Consider the following 19,311-nt stretch of genomic DNA (forward strand, 5'->3'; position numbering starts at 1 on the left):
TTCAGGGAGAAAATAATTTAGGTATCAGAAACAACTGGTGGTGGTGGCACTTAACTACATCCCCGAATGAGTTTAGGTGTGTTTATAGCCCTAAGAAAATGATGTCAGGATTTCTTCACAACAAAGATATTGGGGACCTAAGGACATGTTAGAGAATGAGAACGAAGACTCATTCTCTAGAAAAACAGACATGCAAGACATTTGCATCTTAGGAGTTCTGACTATCTGAAGCGGATGCTTGCTGCCTGAAAGGATTGATTTTAGAATTGTGTTCACTGCTGTTCAGACAGCATCAAATAGTGCTTTACAATTAACATGTTAACATGTACATGATGAAATTATTTGGTAGTGTGATTTTATTTTTATGTGAAGGAATCGGAGTGTAGCAGGTTTAGCTTTAAGATGTTTAGCCTAGGAGGATTAAATCACAGTGATTTCTAAGTCTACATAAAAAACAGGGTTATGTTGACCCTTGTTTTATTAGAAACTGAGATTTGTAAAGATTTGTGTTCTCTACCAGTGCTTTTCAAACTGGGTCTGGACCAGTTTTAAAATCCATGTAATGAGTCTGACCAGCATTAAAACAAGTGAAATAGACCAGAGTAGGGGGAAATACCATTATGTATCACATAATATAAGGTTAAACATTTAGTGAAACTTTGGCTTAAGTGTGTGTATTTATATATTTATATACGCATGTACGTATACATACATAATATTTCTTAATGTGTGATGTATTTTTTAAAAAGTTAGCCACAGCTGTGTACCTATCTGCTTGTGTTGTAATTTGGGCATCTGAATTACTCATATTTTTTGGGTTTTGGGGGCAGGAGGTAGATGAATGGCTTCAAGAGTTAGGGTGTAAGAGTAAAGGAGCAGCTGGTCTTTGAATCTTTAGTGATGAAGTGAAGTTGACGTGGAATTTTACTGATTCAGTGTTTTTGGGTAGTTAAGGCTGAATTTGTTTTGTGAAGCTTTTGAAAGCTCTTATAACCAGAGGGAGATGTGTATGTTGTATATTTATAATTGCATTTACTGGACTTGTCCATAGTCCAGCGAATGTAACCTCAAATGACATATAATGTTAAGCTATCTGATAGAACACCTTTCTGATCTAAGACTGAAAGGTCTGTTTTAAATAATGTCAGCTTAAAAAAAAAAAAAGTCAGCTATTCTGATGCTTAGAACAATCATTTGAGTTTATGCCTAAATGTATAATCTGTTCATACCTAAAATGTAGGACCAATAAAAAATGAAGGGCTTTGGGATTTTGGCGGGGAGGTGGTTAGTAGGTTTTTGTTTTTATTTTTTAATATGAAATAGAGTTCAGGAAAGGTCATACGTACAAACACTAGGTGGTGTTTCAGTGTAAGAAACTGAATCATAGACATTGGGTTAATGTCTTTTTTCTTTGATTTCTTTCCAAGGTTTGGGCCCCATGGGATCCCTGTGACGGTGTTTCCCAAAAGGGAATATAAGGAGAAACCTGAAGCCATGCAGCTCCAAAGTAATACATTCCGAGAAGGGACAGAAGTCAAGCGTGAAGTGAATGGTGCTGTTCCCAATGACCCTTCTCCCATCTCGCCTCCCGAGCCGGGCTTGGCTGAAAGCCTGTGGACTTCCAAACCACCGCCTCTCTTCCATGAAGGAGCACCTTACCCTCCCCCTTTGTTTATCAGGGACACCTATAACCAGTCAATACCTCAGCCACCACCTCGGAAAATTAAGCGACCCAAACGAAAAATGTACAGGGAAGAACCTACTTCAATAATGAATGCTATTAAACTGCGACCCAGGCAAGTCCTGTGTGACAAATGTAAAAACAGTGTTGTTGCGGAGAAAAAGGAAATTAGAAAAGGTAGTAGTGCAAGTGACTCTTCTAAATATGAAGATAAAAAACGGAAAAATGAAAGTGTAACTACTGTGAACAAAAAACTGAAAACTGACCATAAAGTGGATGGGAAAAACCAAAACGAAAGCCAGAAAAGAAATGCTGTGGTGAAGGTTTCCAGTATTGCTCACAGCAGAGGCAGAGTAGTCAAAGTTTCTGCTCAGGCAAATACATCAAAAGCTCAGTTAAGTACTAAAAAAGTGCTCCAGAGTAAGAACATGGATCATGCAAAAGCTCGGGAAGTGTTGAAAATTGCCAAAGAAAAGGCACAAAAGAAGCAAAGTGAAACCTCTACATCCAAAAATGCACATTCAAAGGTCCATTTCACACGTCGCTATCAGAGTCCTAGCTCAGGTTCCCTTCCACCCCGGGTTCGTTTAAAACCACAAAGGTACAGGAATGAAGAAAATGACTCTTCTTTGAAGACAGGACTTGAGAAAATGCGGAGTGGCAAGATGGCACCCAAGCCCCAGTCTCGCTGCACCTCTACCCGCTCAGCAGGTGAGGCCCCTTCAGAAAATCAGAGTCCCTCAAAAGGCCCTGAAGAGGCCAGCAGTGAGGTTCAGGACACCAGTGAAGTGCTTGTGCCTGGTGAGCAGGATGAACCACAGACACTGGGCAAAAAGGGCAGCAAAAGCAATATCTCTGTTTACATGACCCTAAATCAAAAGAAATCTGACTCTTCCAGTGCTTCAGTGTGTAGCATTGATAGCACAGATGATTTGAAATCCTCCAACTCTGAGTGTAGTTCTTCCGAAAGCTTTGATTTTCCTCCAGGCAGTATGCATGCACCTTCCACCTCCTCCACTTCCTCCTCTTCAAAGGAAGAGAAAAAGCTCAGTAATTCCTTGAAAATGAAAGTCTTTTCCAAAAACGTCTCTAAATGCGTCACACCAGATGGCAGGACCATATGTGTAGGGGACATTGTTTGGGCCAAGATCTATGGCTTCCCTTGGTGGCCAGCCCGTATTCTCACTATAACTGTGAGCCGGAAAGATAACGGCCTTTTAGTCCGACAGGAGGCCCGCATTTCGTGGTTTGGGTCTCCAACAACCTCTTTTCTTGCTCTTTCGCAACTCTCCCCCTTTTTAGAAAACTTCCAGTCACGCTTTAATAAGAAGAGAAAGGGCCTATACCGCAAGGCCATCACAGAGGCGGCTAAGGCTGCCAAGCAGCTGACCCCTGAAGTGCGGGCTCTGTTGACACAGTTTGAAACGTGAACATGGACAGTAAGGTAGGCAAGAACCATTGGAAAGCACCGCAGATTTCCTAGTCTAGTTAGGAGTAACTTCTACGAAATAGCTTGGCAAAATCGGAGAGAGGAATTGTACTCAGTTGGCTGCTTTTTTATACTTACCTTATAGCCATTTTTAGACTGAGAAGCTTAAACTGAACAAGCAATCAAATTTTGTCTTAAGGAAGTGAGATTTTAGCAGTATTTTTCAGTTTTGAAGTCAAACCATCCCAAGGCATAGGAGCCATAGCCTCAACTGAAAATGAATTTTTGCAGGGACTGTTAATTGCCATTTGTACCTAGTACTGTGTGTATGTGTGTATATTTATATATATATGCACATGTACGTATATGTGTGTATATGCATACATACATATATATAACATAGCTTGTCACTATGTGACATAGGTTGCATATTTGGGATTGCAGTAAGGGCTGGGTGAGCTGGGTGGGGGGTGGGGATGGGGGAATAGTGTGGGTATTTAATGACTACTTGTTTTTTAATTAATGAATACTTAGCCCTTCTATGTGCACAATGGCGCAAGAGTTCAATACTTAGGTGTTTGACAAACTGAGATGCTTGCTATTCAGTTGCGGACTGGGGAAATAGCCCGGTATTTGGGGTTAAGACTTTCAAGGCTGACAAGGTTTGAATCGTCACTCTTGTTTAACGGGGATTTAACAAAAACTTTCAAAATTCTGGTTTGGGAGTTTAGGTAGGTTTGTCTTTGGATATGTAAATAGTTGATTGCTAAATTTGGTCAGATTTCTCCTGACTGGCTGTTCCTAAATTCTTAGGATACGTCCTGGTAAATTACACTTTGTGAATTAATTGTCATATGTGTAATTGTTGCATTTTGGATGTACCTAATTTGATAATTTTTAAGAAATATTTCCGTTTAAGGTATCTGTTTGCAGGTCAGAAAATGAGAAAATGTAATTGTGTAATGCTCTGAAATGTAAAAAAAAAAAAAGCTGTAAATAAAATCGACTAAATCCAAATTATTTGTGTGTGTTTCTCAAAAAGCTTTGAAAAATATCAAGATGGGAGAAAGTTATTCTTTGTAATAGTGTATAGAGGAGATGAAAAATATCAAACCTTTATTTTCCTATTTGTCCTATCAGAGAATATATTACCTGACCATAGATAAAATTCAAGTAAGTGATTAATCCATGTATTCTGAAAATGAGGTTTTATAGTGTAGAGGTCTGATATGCTTCTAGATTTGAGACCCTCCTCCCGCCAATTTCTCATATATGTGTGGGTTTAATTTTCCTCATGTTTAGCCTTAATACTTCATCACATGGCTCTTTTTTATATTTGGGTAGTTACAACCAGTCTCTCTTTAGTCTGGTCTGCCTCAGGTATCCTTGCTTTTGGGGCTAGTAACAGATCACTGTTTTTCTACATGGTCCATCTGTCCCTCAGATTTGACTGACTTTCCATTTTTAGCTTTTTATTGTTAGTGAAAATAGATCTGATTGCCTGTGGAGGCAAGTTTATCCCAAGATTTTTCAAGTTGCTTTCATATTTTTTTGTGTCTAACTACCTTTTGAACTTGATAGAATATCATTTTGACACTTTGGGAAACTTGAAAATTTTAGAGAGAGCAACTTTGTATAATTCTAAGTAATCCAATTTGAAATGTCTTAGTTACCTATGGAATTAATGATGAAAAGATTAATGGAGATTAAAATCCATAATCTGTCAGTTTTAAAGTTACGGACTTTTATGATTTATGTACTGATTTCTGCAAAAGCAAGTAGAATTTCATCTGGGGAATTCAAGTCAATGCTTTTTGATTATAAAAAACACACAATTAAAAAAAACTTTCACTTGAGTAGAACATATTCTTTCCTGCAAACAGAAACAACTATACTACTTTTAAAATTCTTTGATTATAACAGGTTGAAAGATGTTCACGGTGTGACTGAGGGGTTTTAAGGAAGTATCTTAAATTTTTGAGTACTGTTTTAGATTAATGAACTTGTTCAGATATTTTTGAAAGTTTAAAATCTAAGGTTCAGAAAGATTTAAGCGAGGCAGAGCAAAAAGTCACTTAAAATAATTTAATTCCAAGGCTTCATGTAATGATCCAGGTGAGTTTTATCTTAACATAGTGGGTTTGACAGTGGATATTGCTAATAAGTCAAGTGCGTTGGCAAACGCACTCTGTTGGCATAAACCAAATTTGATTTGTTTCAGAAGCCCTGGTTTTGGGGGGGTTGGGAATAAAGTCATGATGAGTACAAAAATAACATTAAATTTTATGTAGTCCATACCACTGAGGGAAAGGTTGAAGCATAATCACAAATGTGCATGATCTCTAATTATGCCAAAGATCCCTCCATTTTAAACTGGCATGTTTCATCTGATATTTCAGTAAGGAAAAATTTTAAAGAATTCCTTAATCTTAAAATACATACTAAACACTAAATCCAGTAGCTGCATATTTGTGTATTTTTCAGATGGAAATTTTTTAAATTTTGAGTAAAGACACAATGTTACATTAGTTCAGGTGTACAATATAGTGATTCAGCTTCTCTGCATTACGCCAAATAGAAATTTCTTAAGCAGGTAAATTTATCCAGTATTTACTGCAGATGGAGGAGATAGAGTTGAATTGGATAGTTGCAGCTATTTTCCTTTAAAGTGGTCAAAGGAGGCATTTACTCTTTGTATGGAGATAACCAAATGCGTTTTTTTTCCTTTTGCAGAGACAAAACTAGGCTTAGGCCAAATCTCCAGTGATCTAAAAAAAAAAAAAAAAAAAAAGGAAAACGAAGGATTAGCAGGGGGAGAAACTAAGTGAAAGTAAGCTGTAACAGCCAAAGACGTCTTTATTTCTAGAATTGCTCAGAAATTTAAAGCATCAGAGTATTTTTCTTAGTTTCCCAGAATGTATTGAACAGAATGCTGACTGTTCATTTGAAAGGGATATCTTTTCGACTCATTTATAGATGTGGAACTAGATGTAAAAAAGATCAGTGAGATGGGGAAAGTAAAATTCATTAGTCTGGCCCATTTGCATGATTTGATGTATCCTATGTGGTTTTGATGGGAAAGTCTATAAACAGTAATTTTAAATTAGTACTAAGTAGACAAGAATATAGATACGAAGACAGACTTCAGGCAATATGAAAGCGCTACTAAAATCAAATGTGTATCTTGGTGGGTCTTAGTTTGTAATTTACACAATACTGACTTGCACTGCTATTTTGAGCAGGTTGTACTTAATACTGGTTATGTTGAAGGAAAGAGAACACATTTACATTCCTTTATATACATAGAGGATTCCTTTACATAAAATAATTGAATTGGGAATTGGAAATACAGGCATACCTCAAGAGATACTGTGGGTTTGGTTCCAGACCACCACAATAAAGTGAATATCCCAATAAAGTGAGTCATGAATTTTTTGGTTTCCCAGTGCATATAAAAGTTATTTATATTGCAGTTTATGTGCAGTAGCATTGTGTCTAAAAAAAATGTATATACCTTAATTAAAAAAGAACTTTACTGCTAAAAAATCTAACCATCTGAGCTCTCAGTGGGTCATAAATCTTTTCCTGGTATGCAGAGTCTTGCCTCGATGTTGATGGCTGCTGACGGATCAGGGTGGTGGTTGCTGAAGGTTGGGGTGGCTGTGGCAGTTTGGACAGTGGTGAAGTTTGCTGCATCGATTGACTCTGCTTTTCATGAACAGTTTTCTTCTTTGGCATGCAATGTTGTTAGATGGCATTTACCCACAGAGGAACTTCTTTCAAAATGGTGTCAGTCCTCTCAAATTCTGCCGTTGTTTTTTATCAACTAAGTTGATGTAATATCCTAAATCTTGTTTCAACAATCTTCACAGCATCTTCATCAGGAATAGATTCCATCTCAAGAAATACTTTCTTTGCTCATCCATAAGAAGCAACTCCTCATCTGTTAATGTTTTATCATGAGATGGCAGCAATTCAGTCCCGTCTTCGGGCTCCACTTCTAGTTCTCTTATTATTTCTACCGCATCTGCAGTTACTTCCTCAACTGAAGTCTTGAACCTTCAATTTGTTTAAAAAAAACAAAACAAAAACAGTATCTGCGAAGCGTAGTAAAGTGAAGCACAATAAAACGAGGTATGCCTGTACCTTAAGAAATCTATAATTTGGATCTAAAATTAGATTTTTCCCTTTTAAATTGTGTTTTTTTCCTGCGGTTTGTGCTGTATCAGTTCATATTCGTTCAGTACTCCTAGCAGAGAAGGGACTGACAAAGGTCTAGAAAAGTTGATCAGATGTTTTGATTCAGGATATTGTGATTTGGGCCCAGTGAAGGCCTCTGATAGGGAATTTGCCAGAGAGAATGAAGACCCTATTTCTAAGTTTGGTCAAATTTAGCGTTTGCCTTGAGATTGTATTAGTATGGTGGCTGCTAAGACCATCTCTAATTGAAATGCCTGATACACAGGCAGTTCAGAAAAGAAGAGGCTGGCACCATGCCATTTGCCAGGAGAAAATTAAACTGCTAAGCTGAATGAATTACTTTTACCTGGTTCTGAGTTAATAGGCTCTTCATATTCTGTATCTACAGTTTACATATACCTACAGTATGCCTTCACTCAACAGAGTGCGTAGAATTAGAAAGTGAAAGCTTTAGCAATTAATAGGCTCTGTTGTACTATTTTCAATAAAGGAATAGAAAATTTAAAGTCCCAGTGATACAGATGCGCTATTTTCAATTTTCCAGGATGTCTTGGTGTCTCTACCATGGATAGTCAACACTAAGATCAGAAGAGAAATGGGGGCACCTGGGTGGCTTAGTCATTAAGCGTCTGCCTTTGACTCAGGTCATGATCCCAGGGTCCTGGGATCAAGCCCCACATCGGGCTCCCTGCTCAGCAGGAAGCCTGCTTCTCCCTCCCCCACCCACTCTCCCTGCTTGTGTTCCCTCTCTCGCTGTTTCTCTCTCTCTTTGTCAAATAAATAAATAAATCTTTTTTTTAAAGAAAAACAGTTCAACTCTCTTTAATCTTTTTTTTTTTTTTTAAGATTTTATTTATCAGAGAGACCGCAAGCACAAGCAGGGGGAGTGGCAGGCAGAGGGAGAAACAGGCTCCCTGCCGAGCAAGGAGCCTGATATGGGACTTGATCCTAGGACCCTGGGATCATGACCTGAGCCAGAGGCCGACGCTTAACGCACTGAGTCACCCAGGCTTCTCTCTTTGTTTAATCTTTACTCAAGAGATTTAATATTTATAGACTCTGATTTTTTTCCCTTTCCTTGTGACTTAGGTGGAAATTTCTTCCTGTCGTATTAATAGAACATTGTAATTTTTTTTTTTGTATTTTAAAGTGTTAAGTACACCTAATATACAATTTAACCATTTTAACCCTTTTTTTTACAAAGTGTAACAGTTCTGTCATTAAGTACATTCACATGTGTACCCGTCATAATCCTTCCATCTGTAATTTGGATTTTTTGATAGAAATCTTTTAAATTTGGGCTGATAGTGTTCTGGAAGGTATTTGGAAATGAAGTCACAGGAGTCTTTTTCTTAGTCAAGCACGGTGATCAGAACATACACCTGGGCTGCCTGGTTTCCAGGGTTCCTTTGTAATCAACTTGCAGTCCTGTGCAGTGCTAATGGTGCCCCATTTTTAAGAACAGTTTGTAACTGCCTCTTGGTAAAATTTTTAGGTGAGTTAGTGTGATTATATTTGCCAATTAAAGTCTCTTACGAGTAGGTTTTAAGTTAAAATCATCCCCTCCCAGTGACAAAAACAATTGTTTTGGACAACTTTATGAATATGGAAACCACTTAAATTACTTTAGTAATGGAATTAATTAGCTTCCAAAACTTAAATTATTTACACACCATCATACTTTTTGCCATATTTTCAAATTTGTATATTGTTACTTTTTCACTTATGTCAGTATAGTTAATGGCAAACAAATATTCCTTGACATACATACTGTTAAAATTCTAACATTATCTTGTGTACCACACTCTGGTAGGAAATGCTAAATTAATTTTTTAAAAGATTTTATTTATTTGAGAGAGCAATCCCAGAGAGTGAGAGGGAGAAGCTGACCCCCCTCCCTCCCAGCAGACAGCCCGACCCAGGCTTGAGCCCAGGACCCTGAAACCATGACCTGAACCAAAGGCAGACGCCCAGCTGGCTGAGCCACCTAGGCACCCCTAAATTAATTTTTAAAAAAAAACTTAGAGCATGAGTGGGAAGGGCAGAGGGAAAGGAGAGAGAGTCTCAAGCAGACTCTATGCTGAGCACAGAGCCCAACTTGGGGCTTGATCTCATGACCCTGAGATCACAACCTGAGCCGAAACCAAGTCGGAAGCTTAACCAACTGTGCCACACAGGTGCACACCTTAAATTATTTTTATATCATGTCTTTAAATCCATCTTGGGATGGATTGAGTCAAATTTTAATGCATCTAATCTCTGGAAAAAAGTAATGGCTGAACTTGAATTTTTCTTTTTTTAAATTTTTATTTATTTATTGAGAGAGAGAGAGAGAGAATGGTAGAGCACGAGAGGGAGGAAGGTCAGAGGGAGAAGCAGACTCCCCGCCGAACAGGGAGCCCGATGCGGGACTCAATCCAGGGACTCCAGGATCATGACCTGAGCCGGAGGCAGTTGCCCAAACAACTGAGCCACCCAGGCGCCCTGAACTTGAATTTTTCTTATAGATTCCTGTTATTCTGGCACAAATTAAGATTGGTTGTGGGGAGGTGTAAAGGAAAAGAGATGCAGACTCAAAAAAATTATAAGGATTTATCAAAATGCCAAATTTCTGACTCAAATTCTTATTTTTCAATTGAATAAATTAGATGGCTTGAATATAAGTTGTCTAACTTATGGGCCTTCTATTGGACACTTGAATATTTGTACAGCAATTTCTTAAAACTTTGATGTTGAAAAAGATCAGTTAAAAAATACCTGGTCTTAAAACTTGGTTTATTTATTTAAAAAAAGCAGGTATGTATGTATGTATCTTTCTGTCTTAGCACAAGCAGGGGGAGCGGCAGGCAGAGGGTGAAGCAGACTCCCTGCTGAGCAGGGAGCCCGATGCGGGACTTGATCCCAGGACTCTGGGATCATGACCTGAGCCGAAGGCAGATGCTTAACTGACTGAGCCACCCAGGCATCCCTTAAAACTTGGTTTAAGTGTGAATTAAAAATTTTCAAATTCCTGATAGTTCTATAAGGCCCCATTAAAAATTACTTGAAAACACGGCTGTAATTTAAATATGGAATCTTCCTTGTATCATAAGAATGTGACAGCTTTTTTATTGACTTAGAAATCTAAGTCTTAACCAGAAATTATGATTTAAAACTCATAATTTGTTCTATCCTAGTGCCTGTATTTAGAAGGAAAACCACATATGCCATAGCTAAAGCTGTTATCACACTTTCCCCCTTTTCATTTAAACTAAAATCTTGTAATTATAATGTATATCAAGTTTAAGCAAAGGCATTTTAAAAATGTGTAAGATAACTTTGTAACTCTCAGTGTCCCTCATTAGTTCTCTCCAGCACAGATTCACTTAAAAGTTATTGAAAAAGGAGGCACCTGGGTGGTTCAGTCGGTTAAGCCTCTGCCTTCGGCTCAGGTCATGATCCCAGGGTCCTGGGATCGAGCCCCACATTGGGCTCCCTGTTCGGCAGGGAGCTTGCTTCTCCCTCTCCCTCTGCTGCTCTCCCTGTTTGTACTCTCTTTCTCTGTCAAATAAATAAATAAAATCTTAAAAAGTTACTGAAAAATTCCTTAGTAAAACAGAGTTTTTTGCTTGCTTGGGGAGAATGTTTCTGGAGGAATGTCAGGGTTCTGTTGAGTGTAAAATATAGAAATGGATACTTAGGAGTATATAACTTAACAGTGACCAGCAGTGCTCCATACTAGGCTTTTATTGAGCAAAGAATCTTTTTTTTTTTTTAAGATTTATTTTTGATTAATCTCCACACCCAGCGTGGGGCTCGAACTCACAACCCTGAGATCAAAAGTTGCACACTCCACCGACTGAGCCAGCTAGGCACCCTGAGCAAAGAATCATTCTTTCTCACTTTTCAGGCACATGATTGAAAGCACAGGGTCTTGAGCCAGATTTCTTCCTAGATTCAAAGGAAGACTTGGATCTGACTCTTAAAGCTAGCTGTGTGATCTTGGGTTACCTCAGTGTCATCCTCTGTGATATGGGGAGAATAATACTACCTCATAAGGTAATTGTGAGAACTTAAATATTTAAAGCAGTACAGTGCCTAGCAAGACCTAGGCACCTGGGTGGCTCAGTCGGTTAAGCGTCTGCCTTTGGCTCAGGTCATGATCCCGGGGTCCTGGGATCGAGCCCCGCATCGGGCTCCCTGCTCAGCAGGAGGCCTGCTTCTCCCTCTCCCACTCTCCCTGCTTGTGTTCCTGCTCTCGCTGTTTCTGTCAAATAAATAAAAAAAATCTTAAAAAAATAAATAAAAGACACTTGCTAATTGCTATTCTATTTAAAAAAAAAAAAACGACCTAGAGAAATAACTTGCTACCGTTGCCACAACCACCACTTTCTGTGTATGGCATAGGGATTTCCTCCTGGTAGCTTTTGAATTTATCTTTGTGCAACATGTATACCTTATAAATGAAAAGTGTTGTAATGTATTCTTATCTGAGATTACAGTAATCATAGTATGATTGTCCGTAAACATCTAGAAGGCAGCATTAACTATATTCAACAGGCATTTGTGGAGGCGCTGGGTTGGGGGTCATGGGGATTATAGTGAAGGGAGAACTGCATTCACTTCCTATTTCAACTCTTGCCTCATTCATTTATGTATTGCATAAACTCCAGTCTCTTCTCCTGTTTCTACTCTCCCTTATGCCAAGCACAGGGCCTGACAAAGGAGAAATGATGTCTACCTGTGAATGAATGAGGAAGAGTAACTCTGGTTCAGACAGTTACGTACTAACGACCAGTTGCCATCCCAGAAGCCTGGCACATCCCAAATCCTTTCAGAGAGGCATGAGAAGTATCTGCGCTGGTGGGGCTCAGTGGAGTAGAGGTCCTCTTAGGAGGGCTTTACAAAGGTATTAGAAGCACAAAGCTATGCCTGTCAGCCTTTAAGTTGCATAAATTAGCTGATTTGCACAAATGCTGTATTCCCTTGGGACCCTGGTGTTTTACTATTTTTTGCCAAGTGACGAGAAAATGGATATTACGTTGAATATTCGTTTTTATTTTTTATTGCTACTGGTATGATTGAGTAGATTGTTTCCACTTTTTAGGAGGGAAATACACATTCTAAGGCCTTGATCTTTGTGCATCGTGGCCATATTTTCCAGAAGGTAGTCTTCTTTATCCATTGCTCATTTTTTAGATGCGGTTAATTACAGACCTATGATTGCCACCCCCAGTTTAGCTTTTATCAAGGAATCCAGCTGGGAGGGGCATCTTGGTAGGCTGGGAAGAACTATTAAACCTTATTGGAATAACTGGTTAGAAAAATAGCACCAAGCTAGAAAACCAGAATGAGAAGAACGAGGCACTGTGCTTTTCCTGTTTGTTCATGTTGCATGATACTACACTGTATTAAGGGAAAACTTAAGAGTGTTCAGCAAGATAACAGGTACATGTCTATAATCTTATATAATCTTAACTCTTTACTTTTTAATGCTGAACTTTCCTCTAAGAGCATGACCTCCTTCCTTTTTTTTTTTAAAGATTTATTTATTTTTAAAGATTTTATTCATTTGAAAGAGAGCAAGAGAGAGTACAAGTGGGGTGAGAGGCAGGGGGAGGAGACTCTGCTGAGTGGGGGAGCCTGATGTGGGGCTTGATCCCAGGATGCTGGGATCATGACCTGAGCCAAAGGCAGATGCTTAACTGAGCCACCGAGGTGCTCCCAAAGAAGAGATACAGAATGATTGTTGAAACCTAACAAGTCTACTTATGGAGGGAGAGGTTGTTCAAAGTTAAATTGTTTCATGCACTTGGATTACTTTTTTTCTTCTGTGATTGCTGTTGGATTACAGTTAATAGTATATTTAGGTATATAAGATATACTTACATAGTATATCTAAGTTTTTCCATGAACAAAAGGGTGAATAATCTCATTAAGTCTCATTTAAGAAAATTGTTCTTTGAATTAAAGTTCAGAAGTAATTATTTTTATAGATCATGTGTATGAGATTTCTTTCTCAATGTCAGAAAAGCCTTTTTAAAAAGTTTTGATTATATGTTACTGTTTCTGATGTCCTTTAGTATTCTAAAAATCATTCATTCATTATAAGGACTGAAAATCCTCTAAATCAATGATCCCAGAGTTGACTACCCTGATGTGATGAATTGTTTATACTTAAAATAGGGGAGTAAGAAGACAAGCAAATATGTTAAAAATAAGGCTTAAAACAGCACTCCTTCATTTGAATTATTCTTTGTATTTGAAGTCTCTGTTCCAAAAGCCCAAGTGAGAAAGCTTATGTTGTCAAACTGATTTCAAGCAGGTACTAACTCACACAGGAAGGTCAGGTCCTAAGTTAGTGTGCAAAGGAGAGGAGTCGGGTAGTTTTTGGTCATTCTGCAAAATAGGGTCTTTGAGCTCACTGATGAAATAACGTGGCCAAGGATGACAGCTTCAGCTCTCACCGTATACTGAGAAGATAGGACTACTCCAACCCTCGCTTAGTAGTAGGCTAGAAGAAGTTTTTTAGCTGGAACATTTCGTGGGAGTTAGCTGCTCAGTGTGGGCGTCCCAAGGCCTGTTGCTGCTGAACTGACTGGTGCCGGAGAGTGCCCTCTCCTGGCCAACGCTGGTGTGTACACACACCTCACGTCTTGTCTTTTCGTACCCAAGCTTCACTTTCTGTGAAGTCAGCAAGTTATCTAGAATACATTCATTATGAAAATTCAACTGAATTTTGGTCTTATTTTTAAAATTTTTTTGTAAAGTGGATTTAAAAGAACTCAAATGACTGCTCTACTTTTGTTAACTTGGTTTTTTCTACCATAGGTCTCAACAAATGGCAGCTATTACATCAGACAGTGACGAGTCCTGCTGCTCCCTTACAGTGTCTGACAGACCACTGTGGATTCAGACTGGGAGCATTGAAGTTAACAGTGAGACGGGCAGGTCTGTCTGTGTTAAGCCCTGCCACAAAGTGAAGAGGGCATCATGTCATCACTTAATCATTCTGAAGTAGATCAGGCTAGACCTAAAAGAATTCATTCGTTCTTTTTCTGTAGTTTTCATTGACCTTGGAAGCTGGGTGTACCTCATGTAGGTGACAATTTTAACGAGTGACAGTAACTTTCAGTTGTGCTAAGAAAAGCAGAGCTAGCCTCCTGTGAGCTTCTGTGAAAGGAGTTTCTCCTAGGGTGCTAAAAGTTGGCTGTCAAGTTGTAGAATTATGTCACATAGCAACTGAGTCACCGTGGGAAGTCAAGTAGTGGATTCCTTGTCTTTTCCCTATCTCAGTCTTTGTCACTTTTATATCCACTTCTTAGTCATTCTTAATGTGTATATATAAGAATATATATATCCATGTGAACATATATATATATATTTTTATTTTTCCCTTAGTGAATTAACCTCAAAACCATTGTCATTTACATCAGGAAAGTCTAAACTCAGGGGGGGCCGTAATCTTTTTCTTTACATTTGAGACCTCTTTGGATAGTGCCTTAAAAGGCTTATTTTGGGCTCTTACACAGCTGGAAAGGTTTAAGGTTTCTGTTGTGCTGCTGCTTAACTTCTCTCTTTTTGCTTCCTTGAATTAAGGCTATTTAACCCTGTGATGTTTGCGGCTAGCAAAGAGTCATGATCGGGCGTGGCTTTGCCTGGGAGCTGTCATTTGCAAGCTGGGTCAGAATGGCACAGTTGGGATCGGAGGTTGAGGCTGGGAGGTTCTGGACTCGGGAGCTGTACTGTAGGGATGGGAGTGATGCTGATGGTGATTTCTTGAGGGAATGGTGTGTTAGTTTTCTGCACCTCTCATAGGAATAGTAAGACCTGCTTCAACCCTGGGCTTGCTTGTTCACTTGAATAGGCCTAAGGTTGAAGCCAAATACTGAGTCATAAATAGAAGGAAATGGAATTGTGCATGGGATTGGCTGTTTACCTTTTTTTCTTCCTCTTTGTTTCCTTCTCAAGTTTTGTGTGGGTCTAAAGAGTATTAACTAGTTTTAAAAAATAGACGTTTCTTAGTTCAATGTCAGATTTAAAGGTGTTAATCATTGTTTCCTTCAGAAGCGAAGACTATTCACCTTCTATTCTGATGTGTGGGGTATTTACAGCTAGAAGCCACTGTTCACTGCTTGAGAAAAACGTGACAGAATGCCCTGTTACTGTGTTTTATAGGCCTTGATCCAGTAAGTCAGGGAGGCAATCCAGGAAGCTAACAGAAGATCAAGAGTTCTAGCAAAGAATGGCAAAGATTCCTACTTTGAAATGTTTGGAAGTTAAATATTGGGAAGGATGAGGGTGGTTTTTCTTTTTCTCTTTTTGCATTCTGTGTTTGTTTTGTCAGTTATTATGCTACTGAACACACCACAGATCTTTGGTTTGGTTTAAAAATACATTTGACAAAAACAACAAAAACATCATTCTCTCCACGATCAAGTCTTTTGAAATTTGAGCTCTTATTGGTACTTAGTCTACCGGGTCCGAGAGGCATTAACCAAGGATGATAGAGGATTGCAGTGGGGTTTTTACCACTTGGTATTAAAGGGAAGTCGATAATGTTGGGCAGAAATTCCGGTCATGCTGGCAGTAATTTTTCTAAGCCTTACCCTCTATAAATGTTTTGCTCAGTCTTGCTTCTTGTTGGAGGTTTGGTAAAGAGAGCCTCTGCTCATGATCTGGTGTGCTGGTGTAATACGGGACACTAGTCAGTCCACCTAGTGTACAGAAGTTGTCTTCGAGTAGCAACATGGCGCTCTGGACGCCTTCTGATGTGCTGTGTGTACCTCTGGGAAGGCACCCTCCACCCCCCTTGTTTGCTCTTTGTGCATATGCAGATGGTACGGTCTGCAGCTGACCCGCGCCTAGCTTGGTTTTGGGTATGAATTGGCTTCCCTCTGTAGGCAGCCCGTGCGAGGAAGGCCGCTGGTGCCTCCGACTGGCCCACGGCAGGCAGCGGCGTGGACTTCCAAAGGTTAACATGGATGCCGGCAAAGGGGGAGCATAGAGAACAAAGCTAAAAGCCCCCCCCTTCCCCCAATAGGCAAATATTCATCAACAAGGATTTTTAAAAATCTACTCAAGTGCAGACTGACTCTGTGAAGGTGACAAGAGTTTTGTGTTGGAATTTGGCCGGATGTACTTTGGAAATAAAATGAATGCTTCTGCTGGTTTAGAGTGGAAGTAAATGTGGTTTTTTCAAGTATCAGTTAAGTTTAGCTGATTTAAAAGAAGTGTGACCCCATAATCTACATAGGGCTGAATTTAAACAACGAGGACATCATTTTTCTCCTATTTACTTGTGCTTAACTACATTTTCTTCCTTTTCTTTACTGTATTTCAGCACAAAGACATTAGCAGGCTGCTGGTTTCATGGACACGTCCCACAATGACCCCACACCAGAGCATCAGGACTGAATGACATTGGAGACTCAGATTTTTAAAGCTGCACTAAGAAGTAAATGTTAAGGCAGTGGTTAAAACCGAAGTCTATAAAGGGGCACTTGCAAACTGTGCTGTATTAAACCGAAGAAAAGGTGTTAGGAGAATATTTTATAAAAAATAAACTATTGCAATAAATTATGCATGAGAGGAGGAGAAAAGTGATATGAAACACGCAAAGAACTCACTTGAATTTTATATGTATGAAGAATCACTGACCGTAACTTTTTCTGAATGTGAAGTTCTTTTCAGTACAGTTTGGACAGGCCTAAAACATGGGATGATGACAGAGACGCTGAATTATTTTTTAAACTAAAACTGTGTTTTCTCCAAGGTTTTGTTAATCAGTTCAGATATGAGCAAAGGCATTTCTAAGATGGCTCTCCTGTGACACAGCAAGAGTCACAGCTGCCCAGGCTAGGCCAAGGTCTCCTTCAGGGTACCAGTGGAAACAACAGGAAGGATTCTCTAACATCCTACTAAAAGGATGGCAAAGTGCCCCACCCCACCCCGCAAAGAGAATTTGGATCTTTTCTTTCTTCAATAAAACAGGGCTGTATTATCTTGAATATACGTTTGCTTGTTAGAACATATTAAGATGTATTTATTTGCCACGAGTATTTAACGTTTTGTGCACATTTTCATAACTGCATTCTTACCTTTTAAATTCTGACTCAAAGTGGATAGGCTAGTGTTGACCTTAGAGTGAAAATTTTTACTCTAAGAGCTACTTCTTAATTCTACTGAGGTGGAAAGCCTTTTTCCCTGAATTTTGATGTGGACCTCTCTCATGGAGAGCCCCTCCTAAGTGCAAGATACTCTCCCAAGTGTCAGGTGGGACTTGACCCTGGGAACAAGCAGGAGGAACAGACCCATAAAGAGCTTTCATGCATGGAACATGAATTCTTATTAATGGAGACCATAATGTTTTTCTTGTCTTTGGAAAATACATATTATGAAAAACCTTAATTTTTCTTTTTAATGAATGGAGAAAACTTTCATGAGAAAACCAGATGGACCTATTAGTACTACATTTTTAAGGCATTTTATATTTGATGGTGCAGTACTTTTAATAATAAAACTGAAGTTTTTTAGTGGCAATACTGATTTATTTTTTAAACCAGAAAGATAATCCATATTGCTTACTTAATACAAAAAAGGGGAAAAATGCCAAAAAATTAAATACAAAATTCATCTGAAGCAACGTAACAGATAACTGAGCATTTGGCTCAAGTGTTTAAACTTTCCATAATCTTACTGTATAGGTTTGGGATTTCTTAGTAACCCCACGCTCAGGATTAAGAAAAGGTTCTGAGTGAGAGCTGGAGAGCATTTGATATATCTGACTAGGACTTGTTTTATAACTCAAGAAGAAAAGGAAGACAGTCTTCGAGTGAGCTTAATATAAATTCTAATTGCACTGCAAGTAATTAAAAGTTTGGAGCGCATTCTAAAGTCTTTTTGGAAATCGTCATGAAGTCATTATACACATTTGATCAAATCTGAAAAAGTCAGCTCAGGACCTGGAGCAGCAGGGAGCTCTAAAGATTATGTGTGCCTCCATGGCCCCCTCTTCTTCCCGGCCCTAGCGCTTAGGCTGGGGTCCATCTTGTTCTTTCTGAGATTGAACACCAGCAGTACCTTTCAGGCTCACTTCAAGAACCAGATAACTCCACGCCATGGTGGACTGTACAATACTTTGCGCAGAGTGATGGAAATGACCAAGAAATAATACAATGGCAAAATCTGATCTCTCCCAATTCTTTTAAGTATCTATTTTTTCTTATGACAAAATTCTCAAAGGTGTTTTGTTATAAACCACATTTTCATTTTTTAATAAATGAAATTTGGTGGTACTTAAAATCTAGACATACCATGTTGCTATTTCACTTTTCATTGCTTTAGTTGCTTAATATTTAAGCTTTGCTTCATGCTACCTTTGTCTGTATTTCAAATCTTCACAAGCCTATTTCATTTTGTAGACTTGAATGACAAAAGTTGTTTCTCATCTAAAGTATGCTAAGACTTAAATGTTAAAGAATGTTGTGTAACATTTATCCAATAAAGTCTTGATTTTTTAAAATTTAGTTATTTCAAAACTTTTGTTTACTTTTTAGGAGTTAGGTTTTTAAAAGTTATTTTTTATATATTAAAGATTCAACCACTAGTTGTTCTTTAGGGACCTGTTTTAAGTAACATTGCTTCCTTAGAACATCCTGTTTTTCTTTAATCATTGGGAGATTTTTATGGGACCCTCTATGATCAAGGAATAGAGGAAGGGTGAAGAGTTTAATTACGATCCTGTGCACAAACATGACTTTTCTGATGGAAACAAATATGCTACCCTTCAGAGCTGGATGTAACAGCAAATACCTGCTGGTAGGTTTGTTTTGGTTTCAAGAAGTCCTGCCTTTATGGATAAATGGTTGCTTCTTTAAAAGCCCAGCATGTCTGATGTGAGTGTGTGACCAGAAACACTCCGTTGTCAGGAAAAAATGAGCCTCTTAAAACCTACCAGACAGCTGAGGTTATTTTTAGACTGACCCAGAAACTTAGGTTAGTGTGCCTCCCTCGCACCCCC

At 38.7% G+C, this 19,311-nt stretch overlaps 1 protein-coding gene across 12 annotated transcripts in view; it reads left to right on the forward strand.

Moving 5' to 3' along the window:
- The window catches only part of PWWP2A (PWWP domain containing 2A), a 37,706-nt gene extending 18,899 nt beyond the window's left edge, over nucleotides 1–18,807 (forward strand). For 3 of the 12 annotated variants that reach the window (XM_027604700.2, XM_027604706.2, XM_027604703.2), the window contains one exon: nucleotides 1,428–6,973. In XM_027604700.2, the coding sequence (XP_027460501.1) occupies nucleotides 1,428–3,111 (1,684 nt within the window). In that variant the 3' untranslated portion in view covers nucleotides 3,112–6,973. The other 9 variants (XR_003521948.1, XR_003521947.1, XR_003521949.1 and 6 more) reach the window with 9 other exon arrangements.
- The last annotated feature ends 504 nt before the right edge of the window (nucleotides 18,808–19,311 follow it).

The sequence above is a fragment of the Zalophus californianus genome, chromosome 5 (assembly GCF_009762305.2).
Source record: "Zalophus californianus isolate mZalCal1 chromosome 5, mZalCal1.pri.v2, whole genome shotgun sequence".
Taxonomy (NCBI): Eukaryota; Metazoa; Chordata; class Mammalia; order Carnivora; family Otariidae; genus Zalophus; species Zalophus californianus.